The following is a 20,134-nucleotide window of genomic DNA, read 5'->3' as shown; positions in this document are numbered from 1 at the left end:
TCATAAATCAAGATTCTACTCATATAAAGCATTATGAATGAAGAAAAGGGTAAATTTCATCCAAGCCAGTTCTTGTGTAATACCAACAATGCTGATATGTATAAAAACTTTGCTCTTAAAAATTATACTCAGGGTAGTGGATAATGAAAAGGACCTGGGGCATAATTGTGCAGAATAATTGTGCATAATTGTGCAGGTGGCAAGAGTAGCTCATGGTGTCTTGATATACAGAATTTTGCTAGCAGGGATAAGAAGGTGATTTGTCCCCTTGTATAAGGCAATGGTCAGGCCCATGGGCATAGCAACCCTATAGCAAAAGTAGGCAAAGCCTAGGGGCTCTAGTTCACCAGGGTCCATAAACAGATGGAAGTAGTTGCTGCCCCTACTATGCTAGGCCCTATAGACAGACTCAATATGTAATGAAAATATTTTTCTCACGGAGCTGCTCAACAATGTTATACATCTAGAATAAGGAAGTAATTCTTATCTTATCGCTAAAACATAACAAACACAGGTGGAGGCAGACTTTATTTTGTTTTACAAATGCAACTTTGTATAGTGATCAGACACCCGTTCAGTTACTGTATGTGTATGCGTCATATCGTATGGCGTTTGGGATTCCCCAGCTTGACAGGAAGATGGGGGATAGGCCCAGAGGTCTATTGCTAAAAAAAAATTAGTGCCAGAACGCTCGTTCTCCAGAAGACTATATGATAACGCCACATCCACTGTACAGTAACTGAATCAGACTTCAGACTCACGGTTGGTAGGACAAACAGTTCTAGCATTCAGCTCATGGCGAATCAAAATGCAGAGTTCACACACGTCACAGTATATATCATTCATTGGATCTCTTTATCTAAGGCATTGTACTTTAGTAAGAAACGTTCAGTTTCATTGCCAAATTTATATTTTCGTTTTTAAAGAAAGCTATTAATTTTAAAGATTACTATTAATATATATTTTTAGTAGCAATGATTAAATAGATATTTATCCCTCCCCTTTGATTATGCCATTGTTTCATAATACAGTCCATTCCGGTTATTTGGGACACATCGAGACTAGTGCATTTTGGCCAATTAAGTGGCTGCCCCAATTATCCGAAGTTTCACATAAATAGTTAAAAAAATACGATGTAACCCCCCCTTTATGATTTATTCACTGTACAATCAAATCACGTTACGACGAACTCACCATAGTAAAGTACCGCTCACTATACGATGTGTAGTAAGCGCCAGTCATTGTGATCACATTTGCGAATTGAATTTTGATTCTAATTAGCAAAAATAGGAGGAATATTATCCACAGGCTATAAAAACAAAGATGATATTAAGCACAAATTTACCCTTTATTACCTTACCAATTAAAAAATTAAATGATATGTGAAAATCGGAAGAATATACATGATAATCAGAATAATTAATACGTACTGTAATATGTACATACTAACTAGTTGACATTCCTGTTCACTGACATTTGTGGGTGGGGGTTAAAATTTAAAACAGTAAAAAGATAAGCAATCAATAACAAAGAACACGGCACACACAAATTGCAAGTAACACGATATGCGCAAGTGAGAACGGAGTAACGAGTTAAAGCTTTAAAAATAGGAATGAATAGAAGATCTGAGAATTAAATTTTTTATATGATTGAAGATTTCATGGAAGTGTAAACACATTTCACCATAACCACAGAATTCCATCTGTCGGTATTATCGCAAATTAAGATTGAGTTTACTGTCCATTTATGATAGATCTCACTAACAGAAAAGCCCAATAAACAGGTGACTGCTAATTGTTTTATGGTTGTTTTTTTTTTTTTGGTAGTTGTTGGCGCCATCGGCTTATGTGGCCATAATGCACCTCCCAAGGTTTTTGCAGTACTTTGATCCAAGCCCGAGGCGGGATTCGAGCCCGTGACCTTTGGGTTGCCAGGCAGGCACTTTACCCACCTGGCTAGCCTGGTCGGCTTTATGGTTGTGACTCCCAGAATTTCGACCGAACCATGTGGTACCATCAGAGACAATTGTAGGGTAATCTCCAGTGCTGCAGTCTCCTGCTTCAATTAAACAGCATGCTGTCCCAATTAAGCGAAGTAAACCCTGGCTATTTTCTCCATTGGTTTCTGTTTTTAAGATATGCCCCAAATAAACGGCTGCCCCGATTAACCGGTGGCCCAAATAACCGGAATCCACTGTATTAGGTGTATAAATTTAATGATTTTCTATTATGACATTTAGAAAAAAGTACCGAAATGTCGTTCCGGCCCGAATGCACAACTGGATAGGCCTCACCATATACGAACATTTAGTCATATATGGTGGTCAAAAGTTGTTAGTTGATTAATTTCATTTCAAGTTTGTTCAAGTCATTATCAAAACAACAATCAACATACAAAAATATATTTGTTTATTATTGCTATTTGTATTTAAAATATAAAGTTTAAAATTAAATTAATAAAAATTTTAGTTAAAAATGGATGAAAAGAAAAAGGGAAAGAGTGGAGCCCAAAAAAGAAAAATGAAGAAAGCAAAAGAACAAGCAGTTAATAAATTAAATAATTTCTTTACAAAACACAGTAATGAATTATGTCCAGAAGAAGGTAAAGAAAAGACCAGTATTGAATCGGAAAATGCGGAAAAGAATGCTGCTGGTGTAAATATATCTGCAGATAATTTAAATCAAGCAGGGTCATCAAACGAAAACAATTCAACAATAATAGATATGCCTTCGTTGGAAATTAGTGTTAAACACACTGCACCATTTATTCCCTCAAGTGATCTTGGAGAATACGTGGACATCAACATTTCCGATGAAACAAAAAGGAACATTACGAGTTTGTCATCTCAGAGACCTAAAGGACCATTTCCAAGGGATCTTGAACAACAAAATAGAAGTTTTAGTGACAGGTACTACTATTCAACTTCAACGTATAGTCCAGTTCCTCATTTGTGGCTGTGCTACTCTGGACCACAAGATTGGAAAAATCTATCTTTTCGGATAAAAACTCAGCGTTTCTCAACATCATATCGAGGCATGTGCTATACATGAAATGTGGCCAAGAATGCAACAATTGACAAAGATCTTGAGGAACAAGTATGATACAGATCCTCATTTTGGAAAAGGGTACTAGAACAGTTATTTCGGATAAGTCTTATGATGGCTAAAAATTCTTTAGCATTTCGTGGTCATCGGGAAGGATTTTTGGAAGATTACAAGGGCAATTTTTTTATCGCAAGTCAGTTTACTTTCCTATTATGATGACTTAATGAAACAAATTATTAATAAGCCATCTGGTTCAGTAACTTATATAAGCCCCACTATCCAAAATGAGTTAATAGAATGTTTAGGTACCATATTAACAAAAGAAAAGTGTTACACTCAAAATTAATTCAGCACCATTCTATTCACTAATTTTGGATACTACTCAAGATCTCACAAAAAAAGATCAATTAAGTGTTATTGTATGACATGTTCACATAATTCGTGACAAAATGAAAAATCCAAAGATTTTGAAATTTGTGAAACTTTTTTAGGATTCTATGACATGAATGATCATTGGAAGTTTTTATGGCTCAGGAAAATAGAGAAGTTTTTTTGTGTTTTATTAACTTAAATTGGCATATTAACTTATTTTCTAGAGTAACTTTATTCGCGGGTTCGAATCCCGCCTCAGGCTTGGATCAAAGTACTGCAAAAAAAACCTTGGGAGGTGCATCGTGGCCACAGAAGCCGATGTGCCAACAACTACCAAAAAAAAAAAAGAAATAGCTTTATATTCCTAGTTACGATACTTAGTTTAAATTTTAACTTAGATAGAGATTTTGTAGGTTATTACTTTGTATCGGTAAGGGTATCCAATCCACGTGTTTTACAAATTTTGCAGAGCCGGCGAACGGGAAGTTTTTTTAGCTATATTTAGCCACTTTATTGACTAATTGTGTTATATTAAATTATTTTCTATAAGTAGCTTATAGACCTAGTCAAGATCCTTGGTTTATTCTGAATTGAGACAGCAACATTTTGGAAGTTAATTAATACTTAAGTGTCCATAGATTTACCATTCGTAACTTGCTGCCATTGTTATATTATACGTTATATCCCGAACTAGATAGAGTTAGCTTAGTATAGTATATAATATCATCAATTAATCGATAAAATTTATTAATCTTGTTGAACTTCATTGTCAATTAAATTGTACTTTTTAATTAAATACATATAACAACTTAGATTTTACAAACGTATCATAATTAATTAATACATAACTTGATGCGGAAGTTATATAAAGAAACTCAAAGGTAATACTTGATACCGAAAAAAGATATATAGTGTTACAACTGCGTTGGGATACAAGTTTAGGGTTATAATTTTGTACTGTAATTGAAATTTTATTGAAATCGAATCAAAATCATGACTCAGAGCAGTAAAGCAAAAGGCTCAAGCTAAATGGAGTGCTGTGGCTCAGGGGAGAACTGATGGGGGCAGTTGCCTTCTTAATCACAGCCTTTTGAAATGCACTGCTTGCTTGATGTTTGTGGAGCAACCAGGTACGGGACATGATATTGCCAAGGCTTGATATTTCCATGATATCGTCGTGTGTGCACGATGTAAGGAGTGTGAGGAAATGAGGCGACAACTCAGCGTTGTTATGTGCCTATATGAGAGCTTGAAGGACAGGGTGGATGCCCTCGAAGGATCTAAATTGAGGGGGTCCATCAAGCTCTCAGCTGCCCACATCAGCGCCAGAGCTTGCACTTGATCATCACGCAAAACAGCGGCAACCCCCAAGGCAGAATGCACTAGTCTCACAGGAACTAGTAGTTGTTGATGATTCTGTTGTCAGGGAAACGGGGAACATGCTATGTAAAAAGTAGGTGGAACAGGACCAGGGTATGTCTGCCAAGGCCAAAGGTTGATGACGTAGAGTGGATATCATCTTTTAAGGGCACAAAAGGTGATATTGTTGTACACGTTGGCACAAATGATATTAAGATTAGGAGACTGGCAGAATTACTTAACAAGTACAGGTCACTGTTGAAAAAAAGCCGTGAATTAGAGTTGAATTTGAAAGTGTCTGCAATTCTGCCCAGACACGATAGGAGGGATTATATGATGAGAGCCCTGTCAATCAATTCGGCCCTGGAAAGATTGTGCAGAGCCCAAGGGGTAGAATTTTTTTCAGCCTGGTCTATACTTGTTAACAGGAGAGACTGCTTCTACAGGGATGGGATACACGTAAATAGAAAGGGTGCAAGAATGTTTGCTGATGCTATCGAGGCAGTGTTAGGTGGGTCGAAAAACTGCTAGCTTGCGGGGGGTACAAGGACTAATAGATTAACAGTAGCCACTGGCAGAGGTGAAAGTGATTCTTAGCACTGCTTCTATTGGAATGAGCAGTAGCCTGGAAAACAAGATGCAGGGTATTTCAGAGATTGCTGGGAGTCATTGCGGTACAAGTAAACACATGGGTTGTGTTAGGGTAGCTAAGAATAGGAACAGGTGCATGTACACCAATGCTAGGAGTTTGGTAAATAAATTTGATGAATTTGAGGTATTGCTCAGAACATCAAAGGCAGATATTGTTGGGATATCAGAGATGTGGTGTCACACAGATATAAGGAATGAAGAACTGGAATTTGGGGATACAATGTGTACAGGAAGGATAGACAGATAGGAATGAGGAGGAGTTATGCTATTAGTTAAGAAACACATAAAATCAAAGGAAGTGAAGCAAGTCAACATCGCTGGACAGTGCAGTGTCGAGTCAGTTTGGTGTGACATAAGCATTGGGAGATCAAAATTGAGAGTAGGAGTGTGTTATAAGCCTAATGACTCCAATGAGTATAATAAGAAACTGTACAGGGAAATAGTGGGCCAGTAAATCAGTGTCTTATAATGGGAGATTTTAATTTCCCAGATATTGACTGGAATTTGTGTGTTGGTAATTCACACACTACCAAGCTTTTGTGGATTTATTGGATGATTGTTTTCTACATCAGCATGTTCGGGAGGCAACTAGAGGGAGTAATACTCTTTATCTGATTATCAGTAGTGATTCTTCATGCATTAAGGATCTGCAGATAAAGGAACCAATACGTGGCAGTGTTCACAGTGTGCTGAAGTGGGATTTTACTGAAAGAAGTAACTACCATCAGGGAAGAGTTTTTGCTTTCATAAAGGTGACTACGGCGGTCTGAGACAGTATTTAAATTCTGTACGGTGAGACCAACTGATAGTGTTACCAACAGCAAATTCAAAATGGGAAGCATTATCTTGGAAGCTACTAAGCTTTGCATACCAAGTAAGAAATATTGTTCAAGGTTTAGGCCTAAATGTATGTCAGATGAACTAATGAGACATATGGCAGAGAAGAAAAATGCATGGGATACAAATAAATTAATGGGTGACATGGAAGCCTATGATAGATATAAGCTGATCTGTAACTAAATCACAAAGAAGATTAGGCAGGCAAAAGCAGATTATGAAAAACCCTTGGCAAAAGATGCAAATAAAAACAAAGAGTTCTTTACCTATGTAAACTGTAGAAGGAAAGGGTTGAATCAGATTGGTCCACTGGATATTGATGGTTCAACTGTTGATGATCCTGCTCAGTTGGCTAACAAACCAAATGAGTATTTTGCATCTACATTCACCCATGAGGAGTTATTCAGGGAGGGGAATGCCAGAGGTGAGTTAAACTCTGGCAGTGAGCTAGATGATTTTGTAATAAGTGAGAGGAAAAGGAGGAGAAATTGTTGAAGATAAATATAAAAAAGGCACCTGGGGTGGACGGGATCTATCCTGTTATATTATAGGAGGCAGCAAAGGAAGTAGGCAAACCCTTAGCCATAATTATGAGAGCTTCTTTGGACTCATGGGTGATACCCATAGACTGAAGATGTACAAATGTGGCCCAAATCACAAAGGAGGATCAAAGGGCAACACAAGTAATTATAGACCTGTTAGTTTAACTTCTGTTCCAGGAAAATTAATGGAGGCACTGGTTAAAGAGCACTGCTGGATCATCTAGACAAGACTTCAGTTATAGCTCGGACACAGCATGGTTTCGATAAGGAAAAGTCTTGTCTGACCAGTTTGATTGGATACTATGATGTGGTCACAAAGCAACTGGATGCAGGGAATAACTTTGATATCATATATTTGGATCTTAGAAAGGCTTTTGATACCGTTGCACATGGAAGACTGCTGCACAAATTGGAGCAGTGTGGCATTGGAGGCAAATTGCTGCTATGGATAAGGGGATGGTTGAGTGGCAGAAGACAGAGAGTGGTAATCAATGGACACTGCTCAACGTGGACTAATGTTATTAGTGGAGTCCCTCAGGGTTCAGTGTTGGGTCCATTGTTGTTTTCTGTATTTATAAATGATATTGATGATGGTATATCAAGCTTAATGTCCAAGTTTGCAGACGATACGAAGGTTGGCATGGTTGTTAAGGACACTAATGACAGTACGCTACTGCAACAGGATCTAGAAAAGTTGAGCAGATGTGCTGAGAGGTGGCAAATGAAGTTTAACATTGACAAATGTAAAGTACTACATATGGGAAGCAGTAACTCCAGAGTAATGTATCAACTGTGTGGTACTACATTGACAGTGGTAGAGATTGAAAAGGACCTGGGGTAATTGTGCAGGCAGATATGAAGTTTTCTGAGCAGTGCAGATGGTCTGCAAGAGTAGTTCATAGTGTCTTGTCAATGATATACAGGAATTTTTCTAGCAGGGATAAGGAGGTGATTATTCCCTTGTATTAGGCAATGGTCAGGCCACACCTTGAGTACTGTATACAGGTCTGGAAGCCTCATTTTAAGAAGGATGTAGAGCTTTTGGAACAAGTACAGAGAAGGGCAACAAGATTAGTGAATGGAACAAAGAGTTACTCTTACGAAGAAAGGCTTAAGTTTTGCAAATTACAGTGTCTGGAGACTAGGCACCTGCGAGGTGATCTGATTGAGAAGTATAAAGTCTTGAATGGTTTGAGCATGCTCAATGCGGATGGGATTCTTCCTCTTGCTCAGAATAATCACCTGAGAGGGCATAAATTCAAATTGAGGAATGTCAGATGTGCGTTTGCCTTTAGCCAGCAGATAGTTGGTTGGTGGAACAGACTTCTATCCTTTGTTGTGGAAGTTGATAGCTAGCCTAAATAAATTTAAGGCTGAGCTGGACAATTATTTGGAACGAACGGAGGTGTGAAATGGGAGCGTGTTTTTTTTTTTTTTTTTGGCTGATGCTACATAAGCTTGCTTCTTGCATTATATGCCTCTGCTAATGCTAATTCAGCAGAAATGATGATGGATAATATAATTAAAATATTACACAAATTAAATATTCCCATTGAAAAATTTTATGGTCGGGGATATTATGGGGATAATGCCATTAGTATGGTTTATAATGGTGTGCAGTCACTCATTAAAAGGATCTAATCAAATGCAGAGTACATTAATTATGCGTCAAAATTTAAATTAATGATAGCGTCAATTGTTGTAATGATATTTCATAATGTTTCAACATTCTTCAAAATTTGTATAATTTTTTTATAAATAGTACAAAAAGACGGGATCTTCTTTCTAAATTTACTGGGGAATCGGAAGTTACATCAAAAAACTCAACCCTACTCGCTGGATTGGTAGATTACAGTCTTAACAGCTGTGAACGTTTGTTTTGTGGATATTATAAAGCTTTGACAGAAATTAATCTTAAATCAACTAAAAAAAAGCAGACTGAGATGAAGCACATAGAATAATGAAGCAAATGACATTTGATTTGATTTTCATTTGTATTTTTTGAATAACGTGATGTGCAAAATTAATTATGCTTCAAAAACTCTACAGAAGCATGATATAGACCTCGATAAATGTACAGAGTCAGTAAAAATTTATAAAACATTTGAAATTCATATGAACAAATTAAATACGAATCTGTGAAAATTACCAAGGAGTTCGGGGTAGATCCCAAATTTGAAGACAAACAACAACGTATAACTAAAAGACAGTATGATGAATTAGCTTCAGATTTTTAGTTTGATAATAGAGATGTTTTTTTTTTAAGTCAGTGTTTTTTACTGTTTTAGAAAAAATTATAATACAAATTAAAAATCGTTTCAAAAGTATGAAGTTAGTAAAAATTATTTTTCAATACTAGAACCGAAAAAAAAAAAAAAAAAAAAAAATCAAATGGTGTTACATTAAGTGAGCGTGAAAATCTCATAAAAAAGCATTCATCTGTACTCTCCCCAACTGCTGATTCAATATTGTAATTTAATCACACTTATTAAACAAGATTTATCAGCAGACTTGTCTATCAGACAATTTTTATTTGACTTTTCATATTATTTTATTTTTTTCCTACCCTGCCACTGCTGAAAGAAGATAATTTAGTAAATTATGAATAATAAAAGATTATAAAAGGAATGCTATTGGTCAAAGTAGACTGTGCAATCTTTGCAATGTTGGCTATTGAGCATAAATATACCAGTAAAATGAATTTTATTAATGATTTTAAATGTAAAAGTGCTAAAAGTAACATTTTAACTTTTTTTCATAAATTTATTATAGTATAATTTTTTGTTTGTCAAATTGTATTAAAAAGTAGTATCATATTGTAATATTAATTTTCATGTTTTTGATATTTGTAAAATTATAAAGAAATTGTAAATAAAATACATATTTATGTTATTAAAATGACTCAACATTTTTTTATATTATACCTAATTAAAATTTATTTTAATAAAAATAAGGGGCCCAAAAAACTTAGCTACGCCACTGGTCAAGCCACACCTCGAGTACTGCATAGAGTGCTTTGAGTCTGGAGTCCTCGTGTTAGGAAGGATGTAGAGCTGCTGGAACGAGTACAGAGAAGGACATCGAGATTGGTGAGAGGAACAGAGGGTTGTGCTACCAAGAAAGGCTTAAGTTCTGTAAATTGCAGCATCTGGAGACTAGGCACCTGCGAGGGGATCAATTGAGGTGTATAAGGCGTTGAATGGTTTGAGCACACGCAGTGCTGATGGGATTCTTCCTCTTGCTCAGATTACTCACCTGAGGGAACATAAATTCAAATTGGGGAAAGGTAATTGTAGAATAGATGTGCAGAAATTTGCCTTTAGCCAGCGGGCAGTTGGTAGTTGGAACAAACTTCCATCTGTTATAGTGGACATCAGTAATGTCCACTATAACAGATGGAAGTTCAAGGCAGAAATAGCAAGTTCAAGGCAGAAATAGACAAACAATTTGCAGTGAATTGATGGGTAAAATGGGAAGGTTTTATTTTTTATTTTTTTTTTGGCTGATGCTCTATAAGCTTGCTCCCTTGCATCATATGCCTCTACTAATGCTAATTTATCACTTTTGACAGATGAGGAAATAGTTTCATCATTAAATAATAATCTGAATCAGACAGAAATTGAAAATGAAGAGGGCATTATTATGCAGTTACAACACATAAACCAGAATTCACATTTAATGTGATAACTGATTTAATTCCCTTACGATCACTACTAGATTGGCCAAAATGTAAAAACTGGACATTGAGCCAATTAATGTGTTTAAAGAACTGGTCAAGCCACACCTCGAGTACTGCATAGAGTGCTTTGAGTCTGGAGTCCTCGTGTTAGGAAGGATGTAGAGCTGCTGGAACGAGTACAGAGAAGGACATCGAGATTGGTGAGAGGAACAGAGGGTTGTGCTACCAAGAAAGGCTTAAGTTCTGTAAATTGCAGCATCTGGAGACTAGGCACCTGCGAGGGGATCTAATTGAGGTGTATAAGGCGTTGAATGGTTTGAGCACACGCAGTGCTGATGGGATTCTTCCTCTTGCTCAGATTACTCACCTGAGGGGACATAAATTCAAATTGGGGAAAGGTAATTGTAGAATAGATGTGCGGAAATTTGCCTTTAGCCAGCGGGCAGTTGGTAGTTGGAACAAACTTCCATCTGTTATAGTGGACATCAGTAATGTCCACTATAACAGATGGAAGTTCAAGGCAGAAATAGCAAGTTCAAGGCAGAAATAGACAAATATTTGCAGTGAATTGATGGGTAAAATGGGAAGGTTTTATTTTTTATTTTTTTTTTTGGCTGATGCTCTATAAGCTTGCTCCCTTGCATCATATGCCTCTACTAATGCTAATTTATCACTTTTGACAGATGAGGAAATAGTTTCATCATTAAATAATAATCTGAATCAGACAGAAATTGAAAATGAAGAGGGCATTATTATGCAGTTACAACACATAAACCAGAATTCACATTTAATGTGATAACTGATTTAATTCCCTTACGATCACTACTAGATTGGCCAAAATGTAAAAACTGGACATTGAGCCAATTAATGTGTTTAAAGAAAATATAAAAATTTTTTCAGAAGAAAGAAAACTGACATTATTCAAGCAGAACGCAGTGGCAATTATTTTAAATCTGTATAAGAATGTACAGGACATAATTGTGTAAATAATAAATGCAAGTTACTGTAATTTTTTCTCTTCTTGCCTTTATTGTAGATAGTAATAGTAATAGAGGCATGTGATGCAAGAAAGCAAGTGTATGAGCTTATGTAGCATCAGCCAAAAAAAAAAAAAAGTTTGCCCAGTTCTTCCTTGAATTTATTTAAGCTATCAACTTCCAAAACGACAGATGGAAATTTGTTCCAGCAATTAACCACCCGCTGGCTAAAGCGAAATTCTCACACATCTATTCCACAACTGTCTTTCCTCAATATGAATTTATGTCCCCTCAGGTTCATTAGCTGAGTAAGTGGAAGAATTCCATCAGAATTCAAAATGCGCAACCCATTCAAGTCCTTATACACTTCAATCAGATCACCTCGCAGGTGCCTAGGCTCCAGCCACTGCAATTTGCAGAACTTAAGCCTTTCTTGGTAAGAGGGCCCCTTTGTTCCCCTCACCAAGACTTGCTCAAGCAAGTCTACATCCTTCCTAAAATGAGGCCTCCAGACCTGTATGCAGTACTCAAGGTGGGGCCTGACCATTGCCTTATACAAAGGGATAATCACTTCCTTTTCCCTGCTAGCAAAATTCCTGTATATTATTGACAATACCCCATGACTTGCTCTGGCAGCCTGTCTGCATTGCTCAGAAACTTCATGTCTGACTGCACAATCATTCCCAGGTCTTTTAATTTTCTACCACCCTTAAGTGTAGTACCACACAGTACTTTCTTCTGGGGTTACTTCTACCCATATGCAGTACTTTGCATTTGTCAAGGTTAAACTTCAGTTGCCACTTCTCAGTTCATCTACTCAAATTTTCTAGATCCTGTTGCAGTAGCACACTGCCATTACTGTCATTAACAACCATGCCAACCTTTGTATCATCTGCAAACTTTGACACTAAGCTCGATATACCTTCGTCAATATCATTGATAAATATACAAAACAACAGTGGGCCTAACACCAAACCCTGTGGGATTCCACTAATAACATTAGTCCGTGAAGAGCAGTGTCCACTGATTACCGCTCTCTGTCTTCTCCCACTCTTTTATCCATTGTAGGCGCCTCCGTAGCCAGGTGGGAAGGAGCAGCAGTGCGCAGCACACGCTTCTTGATTAGACCGGGGTTCGAGCCCGTCACCACCAAATACGGAGGATGCGGAAAGGTCAAGGAATGACCACCGCATATCCCGGAGCAATATGGCCTTAGTTGCTAATGCTCCTAAAAAAAACCAACAAAACAAAAACATTATCCATTGTAGCAACTTACCCTTAATACCATATTGCTCCAGTTTGTGCAGTAATCTTGCACATGCAGATGGAGTACTTTTAAAAGTTATCTGAAAGCTCCCCCACTGGTCCCAATTATTTTGGACAACCAGGTTTCTGTTGTATTATTAGAAATGTAAAAAGTTAGTATTAATATAAAACCCTAAAATTTAGATCATTATCTGCCAAAAAATCTACATAATACATTTTGATTGTATCTACTAATATTTGTAGTGAAGCTTATAAATGTAATATTTGTTTACTTAAAGCATCCATTCTCTTCAGTGTATAACATATATGTGACTGACCAGTATATTTATGAAATGGCGTCATCTTTTATGGGAGCTTTAGTGGCAGATATTATTTTATTTCCTGCAGAAACTGTAATTAATAGGTAAGAAGTTTTGATACTACTCTTTAGTAATGCAATGTAGATCGTAGATCAGTTTTCCTATTTAGTAATTTTATTTATACATTCATATATTCAGATATTTGACAAGGAAATCAGAAACTGACATTCAGTCTGCCCATATGATTCCCTTTAAAAGGTATTTGCACGTGTAATATGTAATTGCACGTGTTCACAGACCTTTCCAAATGGGTGTTGGGCACTATAGTCACCAGTGGCAGAGGGTGACTTCAATGTTAAATGGGTCATGATGAGGGGAGAAAATCAGTAAAGGTTTATGTATTGATTTATTATCAGAAATTCTGTGGCGTGCAAGCACTCATGCAACTGTGATGTGTTGGCATTTGCCAGGTGGCTAATGTGATGGTTTGAAACATCATACACTGCCTCTCATCATGTGCCTCCGTAGCCAGGTGGCAGGAGCAGCAGTGCATAGCACACGCTTCTTGATTAGACCGGGGTTCGAGCCTGTGACCACCAAATACGGAGGATGCGGAAAGGTTAGAGAATGACCACTGCATATCCCCGGAGCAATATGGCCTTAGTTGCTAATGCTCCTAAAAACCAAATAACAACAACAGCCTCTCATCACTCACTGTTTGGCTAAACTTAGACCGATGGCATTGTAAGCTTTGTCAAGGGTGAATTGCACTAACAACAGCAACAACTGTAGGTGGTGGATGGCTCTTATCAACCAGTGTAATACCACCACTTTGCTTATTGGAGGCTTGAAGTGGTGAAACCCATGTTTAATCTCTAGAGCAAGTTTCCAGCATCCCTCCCTTCTCCCTCAACCCATGCACGGTACTACTAGTACTAATAAACCAGTAACACTAATATAAAATAGCACTAATAATACAACTATAATATAATACTAATATGCATTAGTACTAACACTAGGTGGTTCTTATGAACTGGTGCAATATCACCATTTTGCTTATTGGAGGCTTGAAGTGGTGTTTAGTTTCTAGAGAAAAGTTTCTGCCCCCCACTTCTCCTTCAACCCATGCATGTTATTAAGTACTATACGTTTTGATACCTTTCATGTTTGGGGTTTTCAATTAAGAAAAATAATAAATAAAATTAACACAAATTTTTAATCTAAAAATTTTTTACTATATTCTGTTTATAGAATTAGCCAAGAATCTTGTAAAATTTCATTGATAAACATAAATATTAATGATTAATCAAACAGCATCGTATACAGGCTCATTAACATTAGTAATAGCAAATGATGCAAGAAAACAAGCTTATACAGCATCAGGAAAATTATAAAAAAAATCCCTTCCCACATCACCTATCACCTATCAATATTCCCACCAATAGTTTGTCTAGTTTTCCCTTGTCTAGTTATTCAGATTATCCACTTCCACAACAACAAATGGAAGTTTGTTTCAATTGACTAACTGCTAGCTGAAAGCAAACTTCCACACATCTAATCTGCAACCATCCTTCTCAGTTTGCATTTATGCCCTTTCATGTGCATTCTGATTTAAAGGATGAATCCCATCAGCACTGTGCTTTCTCAATCCATTCGAAGCATTAAACACCTCAATCAGATCACCTTGCAGGTCCCCAGACACTGCAGTTTGCAGAATAGAATCTTTCTTGGTACGAGTATCCCCCTTTGTTTTGCCTCACCAATCATGTTGCTCTTCTATGCACCCATTCCAGCAGTTCTCCATCCTTCCTAAAATAAAGCCTCCAGACCTGTATGCAGTACTCAAGATGTGGGCTGACCATTATCGTATACAATAGGATAATCACCTCCCTATCTCTGCTAAAAAAAAAAAAGTTTCTGTATATCATTGATAAAACCCCATGAGCTGTCCAGGCAGTCGTCTCTCTGCATTGCTCAGAGAACTTCATATCTAAATGTACAGTTACCCCCCCCAAGACCTTTTCATTTTCCACTATCTTGAGTGTGATATCACACAGTTGGTACATTAATCTAGAATTACTGCTATCCATATGCAGTACCTTGCATTTGTCAAAGTTAAACTTTCAATTGCCATTTCTCATCCCATCTGCCTAATTCTTATAGATCTTGTTGCAGTAGCATGCCTTGATTACTATCATTAACCACTGTGCCAACTTTTGTGTTATCTGCAAACTTAGACATTAAGCCAGTATACATTCAACAATATCATTAATAAATAAAGAAACCAACGGTGGGCCTAGCACCAAACCCTATGGATTCCACTATAACATTTGTCCACAAAGAGTAGGGGCTGTTGATAACAACTCTGACTTTTCCCATTCAACCATTCCTTTATCCATAGCAGTAACTTGCCTTTAATGCTAAACTGCTCCAGTTTGTACAGCTTTCCTGAAATCCAAGTATATGATATCAAAATTAATTTTGCATCCAGTTCCTTTATTGCTGCATCACATAGTATCCAGTCAAATTGGTCAGGCCAGATTTCCCCTTAACAAATCTATGCTATGGCTGAAGCATAATTGTACTCCTTTCTAGATGGTCTTTCATCACCTCTTTAACCATTGACTTATTTTCCCTGGAACAGAAGTAAAACGAACAGGTTTGTAATCACTCATGTCACTCTTTGATCCCTCTTTACGAATTGGGGATACATTCGCACAGCTCCAGTCCACCTGCAGAGACCTCCCCAGAATCCAAAGATGCTCTTATAATTATAGCTAAAGATTCGCTTACTTCCTTTGTTGCCTCCCATAATGTAAATGGATAGACACATCCAACTCAGGTGCCTTTTTTATATTAAGCTTCAACAATTTCTCTTTCACTTTCTTCTCAGTTATCACAAAATCCCTGTTACAGTTTGATGAACTTCTGGATCCCCTTCCCTAAATAATTTCTCATGAGTTAATGTTGGTGCAAATTACCTATTCAGTTTATTTGGGACATGATACTGCCACGGGGGATGTCTTTGTATGTGTGCGATGCAAGGAGTGTAAGGAGATCAGGCGACAACTCAGCGTTGTTATGGGCCTATATGAGAGCTTGAAGGACAGGGTGGATGCCCTCGAAGGATTACAAGTGAGGGGCCCATCAAGCTCTCAGCTGCCCACACCAATGCCAGAGCTTGCACTTGGTCATCGCGCAACACAGCGGCAACCCCCAAGGCAGAATGTGCAGGTCACAAAGGAACTAGTAGTTGTTGGTGACTCTATTGTCAGGGAAACGGGAAACATGCTTTGTAAAAAGGATAGGTGGAACAGGACCAGGATATGTCTGCCAGGGGCAAAAGTTGATGACGTTGTAGAGCGGATATCATCTTTTAAGGGCACAAAAGGTGATATAGTTGTACACGTTGGCACTAATGATATTAAGAGTAGGAGACCGGCGGAATTACTTGACAAGTACAGGTCACTGATGAAAAAAAGCCATGAATTAGGGTTGAAATTGAAAGTGTCTGCAATTCTGCCCAGACACGATAGGAGGGAGTATATGATGAGAGCCCTGTCAATCAATTCGGCCCTGGAAAGATTGTGCAGAGCCCAAGGGGTAGAATTTTTTTCAGCCTGGTCTATACTTGTTAACAGGAGAGACTGCTTCTACAGGGATGGGATACACGTAAATAGAAAGGGTGCAAGAATGTTTGCTGATGCTATCGAGGCAGTGTTAGGTGGGTCGGAAAACTGCTAGATTGGGGGGACACAAGGACTAATAGATTAACAGTAGCCACTGGCAGAGGTGAAAGTGATTCTTGCACTGCTTCTATTGGAATGAGCCGCAGCCTGGAAAATAAGATGCAGGATATTTCAGAGACTGCTGGGAATCATTGGGGTACAAGTAAACACATGGGTTGTGTTAGGGTAGCTAAGAAAAAGAACAGGTGCATGTATACTTGCGTGTACACCAATGCTAGGAGTTTAGTAAATAAATTTGATGAATTTGAGGTATTGCTCAAAACATCAAAGGCAGATATTGTGGGGATTTCAGAGACGTGGTATAAGGAATGCAGAACTGGAATTTGGGGAGTACAATGTCTACAGAAAGGATAGGAAGGGAGGAGGGGGTTATGCTATTAGTTAAAAAACACATAAAATCCAAGGAAGTGAAGCCAGTCGACATCGCTGGACAGTGCAGTGTCGAGTCAGTTTGGTGTGACATAAGCATTGGGAGATCAAAATTGAGAGTAGGAGTGTGCTATAGGCCTAATGACTCTGATGAGTATAATAAGAAACTGTTCGGAGAAATAGAGTGGGCCAGTAAATCAGAGAGTCTTATAATGGGGGATTTTAATTTCCCAAATATTGACTGGAATTTGGGGGCTGGTCACTCACACAGTAGCAAGGCTTTTGTGGATTTATTGGATGATTGTTTTCTACATCAGCATGTTCGGGAGGCAACTAGAGGGAGTAATACTCTTGATTTGAAGAATCACTACTGATTCTTAATGCATGAAGAATCAGTAGTGATTCTTCATGCATTAAGAATCAGCAGATAAATGAACCACTAGGTGGCAGTGATCACAGTGTGCTGAAGTGGAAGTTAGTCAAAGAGGTAACTACCATTAGGGGTAAAGGGAATGGGGTATTGCTTTCGTAAAGGCGACTACAATGGACTGAGACAGTATTTAAATTCTATACAGTGGGATCAACTGATTATATTGCCAACAGCAAATTCAAAATGGGAAGCATTCAAAGAACTTATCTTGGAAGCTACTAGGCTTTACATACCAACTAAGAAATATTGTTCAAGGTTTAGGCCTAAATGGATGTCAGATGAACTAATGAGGCATATGGCAGAGAAGAAAAATGCATGGGATACGTACAAATTAACACGTGACACAGACGCCTATGATAGATACAAGTTGATCTGTAACCAAGTTACAAAGGAGGTTAGGCAGGCGAAGGCAGATTACGAGAGATCCTTGGCAAGGGATGCGAAGAAAAACAGCAAAGAGTTCTTTACTTATGTAAACTCTAGAAGGAAGGGGATGAATCAGATTGGTCCACTTGATATCGATGGATCAACTGTTGATGACCCTGCTCAGGTAGCTAACAAACTAAATGAATATTTTGCATCGACATTCACACATGAGGAGTTATTCAGCGAGGGGAATGCCAGAGGTATATTCAACTCTAGCAGTAAGCTAGAGAATCTTGTAATAACTGAGAGCAAAGTGGAGGAGAAATTGTTGAAGATAAACACAAGAAAGGCACCTGGGGTGGATGGGATCTATCCAGTTATATTAAAGGACTACAGGGATGGGATACACTTAAATAGAAAGGGTGCAAGAATATTTGCTGAAGCTATCGAGGCAGTGTTAGGTGGGTCGGAAAACTGCTAGCTTGGGGGGAGACAAAGACCAATAGATTGACAGTAGCCACTGGCAGAGGTGAAAGAGATTCTTGCACTGCTTCTATTAGAATGAGCAGACGCCTGAAAAACAAGATGCATGGTATTTCAGAGACTGCTGGGAGCCATTGCAGTACAAGTAAACACATGGGTTGTGTTAGGGTAGCTAAGAATAGAAACAGGAGCAGGTATACATGCGTGTACACCAATGCTAGGAGTTTAGTAAATAAATTTGATGAATTTGAGGTATTGCTCAAAACATCAAAGGCAGATATTGTTGGGATATCAGAGACGTGGTGTCACACAGATATAAGGGATGCAGAACTGCAATTTGGGGAGTACAACGTCTACAGAAAGGATAGGAAGGGGGGAGGGGTTATGCTATTAGTTAAGAAACACATAAAAACCAAGGAAGTGAAGCCAGTCGACATCGCTGGACAGTGCAGTGTTGAGTCAGTTTGGTGTGACATAAGCATTGGGAGATCAAAATTGAGAGTAGGAGTGTGCTATAGGCCTAATGACTCTGATGAGTATAATAAGGAACTGTACAGGGAAATAGAGTGGGCCAGTAAATCAGAGAGTCTTATAATGGGAGATTTTAATTTCCCAGATATTGACTGGAATTTGGGGGCTGGTTACTCACACACTAGCAGAGCTTTTGTGGATTTATTGGATGATTGTTTTCTACATCAGCATGTTCGGGAGGCAACTAGAGGGAGTAATACTCTTGATTTGATTATCAGCAGTGATTCTTCATGCATTAAGAATCTGGAGATAAATGAACCACTAGGTGGCAGTGATCACAGTGTGCTGAAGTGGGATTTACTCAAAGAGGTAACTACCATTAGGGGTAAAGGGAAGGGTTATTGCTTTCGTAAAGGCGACTACGATGGACTGAGACAGTATTTAAATTCTATACAGTGGGACCAACTGATGATGTTGCCAACAGCAAATTCAAAATGGGAAGCATTCAAAGAACTTATCTTGGAAGCTACTAGGCTTTACATACCAACTAAGAAATATTGTTCAAGTTTAGGCCAAAATGGATGTTAGCTGAACTAATGAGGCATATGGCAGAGAAGAAAAATGCATGGGATACTTACAAATTAACACATGACACAGAAGCCTATGATAGATACAAGTTGATATGCAACCAAGTTACAAAGGAGGTTATGCAGGCGAAGGCAGATTACGAGAAATCCTTGGCAAGGGATGCAAAGAAAAACAGCAAAGAGTTCTTTACTTATGTAAACTCTAGAAGGAAGGGGATGAATCAGATTGGTCCACTTGATATTGATGGGTCAACTGTTGATGATCCTGCTCAGGTAGCTAACAAACTAAATGAATATTTTGCATCGACATTCACACATGAGGAGTTATTCAGCAAGGGGAATGCCAGAGGTGTATTCAACTCTATCAGTAAGCTAGAGAATCTTGAAATAACTGGGAGTAAAGTGGTGGAGAAACTGTTGAAGATAAACACAAGAAAGGCACCCGGGGTGGATGGGATCTATCCAGTTATATTAAAAGAGGCAGCAAAGAAAGTAAGCAAACCCTTAGCCATAATTATGACAGCTTCCTTGGACTCAGGGGAGGTACCCATAGACTGGTAATGTGCAAATGTGACCCCAATTCACAAAGGAGGATCAAAGGCTGACACAAGTAATTATAGACCTGTGAGCTTAACTTCTGTTCCAGGTAAATT

At 38.1% G+C, this 20,134-nt stretch overlaps 1 protein-coding gene across 1 annotated transcript in view; it reads left to right on the top strand.

Annotated features, from left to right (window-relative positions):
• Nucleotides 1-20,134, top strand: part of LOC150083372 (mitochondrial outer membrane protein SLC25A46-like) — a 234,928-nt gene that overhangs the window by 192,473 nt on the left and 22,321 nt on the right. Inside the window, exon 9 of the mRNA XM_090378488.1 lies at nucleotides 13,006-13,130. Within this exon, the coding sequence (XP_090234614.1) occupies nucleotides 13,006-13,130 (125 nt within the window). The remainder of the gene's footprint in view (nucleotides 1-13,005; nucleotides 13,131-20,134) is intronic.

The sequence above is a fragment of the Mastigoproctus giganteus genome, chromosome 7 (genome assembly GCF_048544385.1).
Source record: "Mastigoproctus giganteus isolate SK-2022 chromosome 7, ASM4854438v1, whole genome shotgun sequence".
Classification (NCBI taxonomy): Eukaryota; Metazoa; Arthropoda; class Arachnida; order Uropygi; family Thelyphonidae; genus Mastigoproctus; species Mastigoproctus giganteus.
This window is presented reverse-complemented; position numbering and strand designations above follow the sequence as displayed.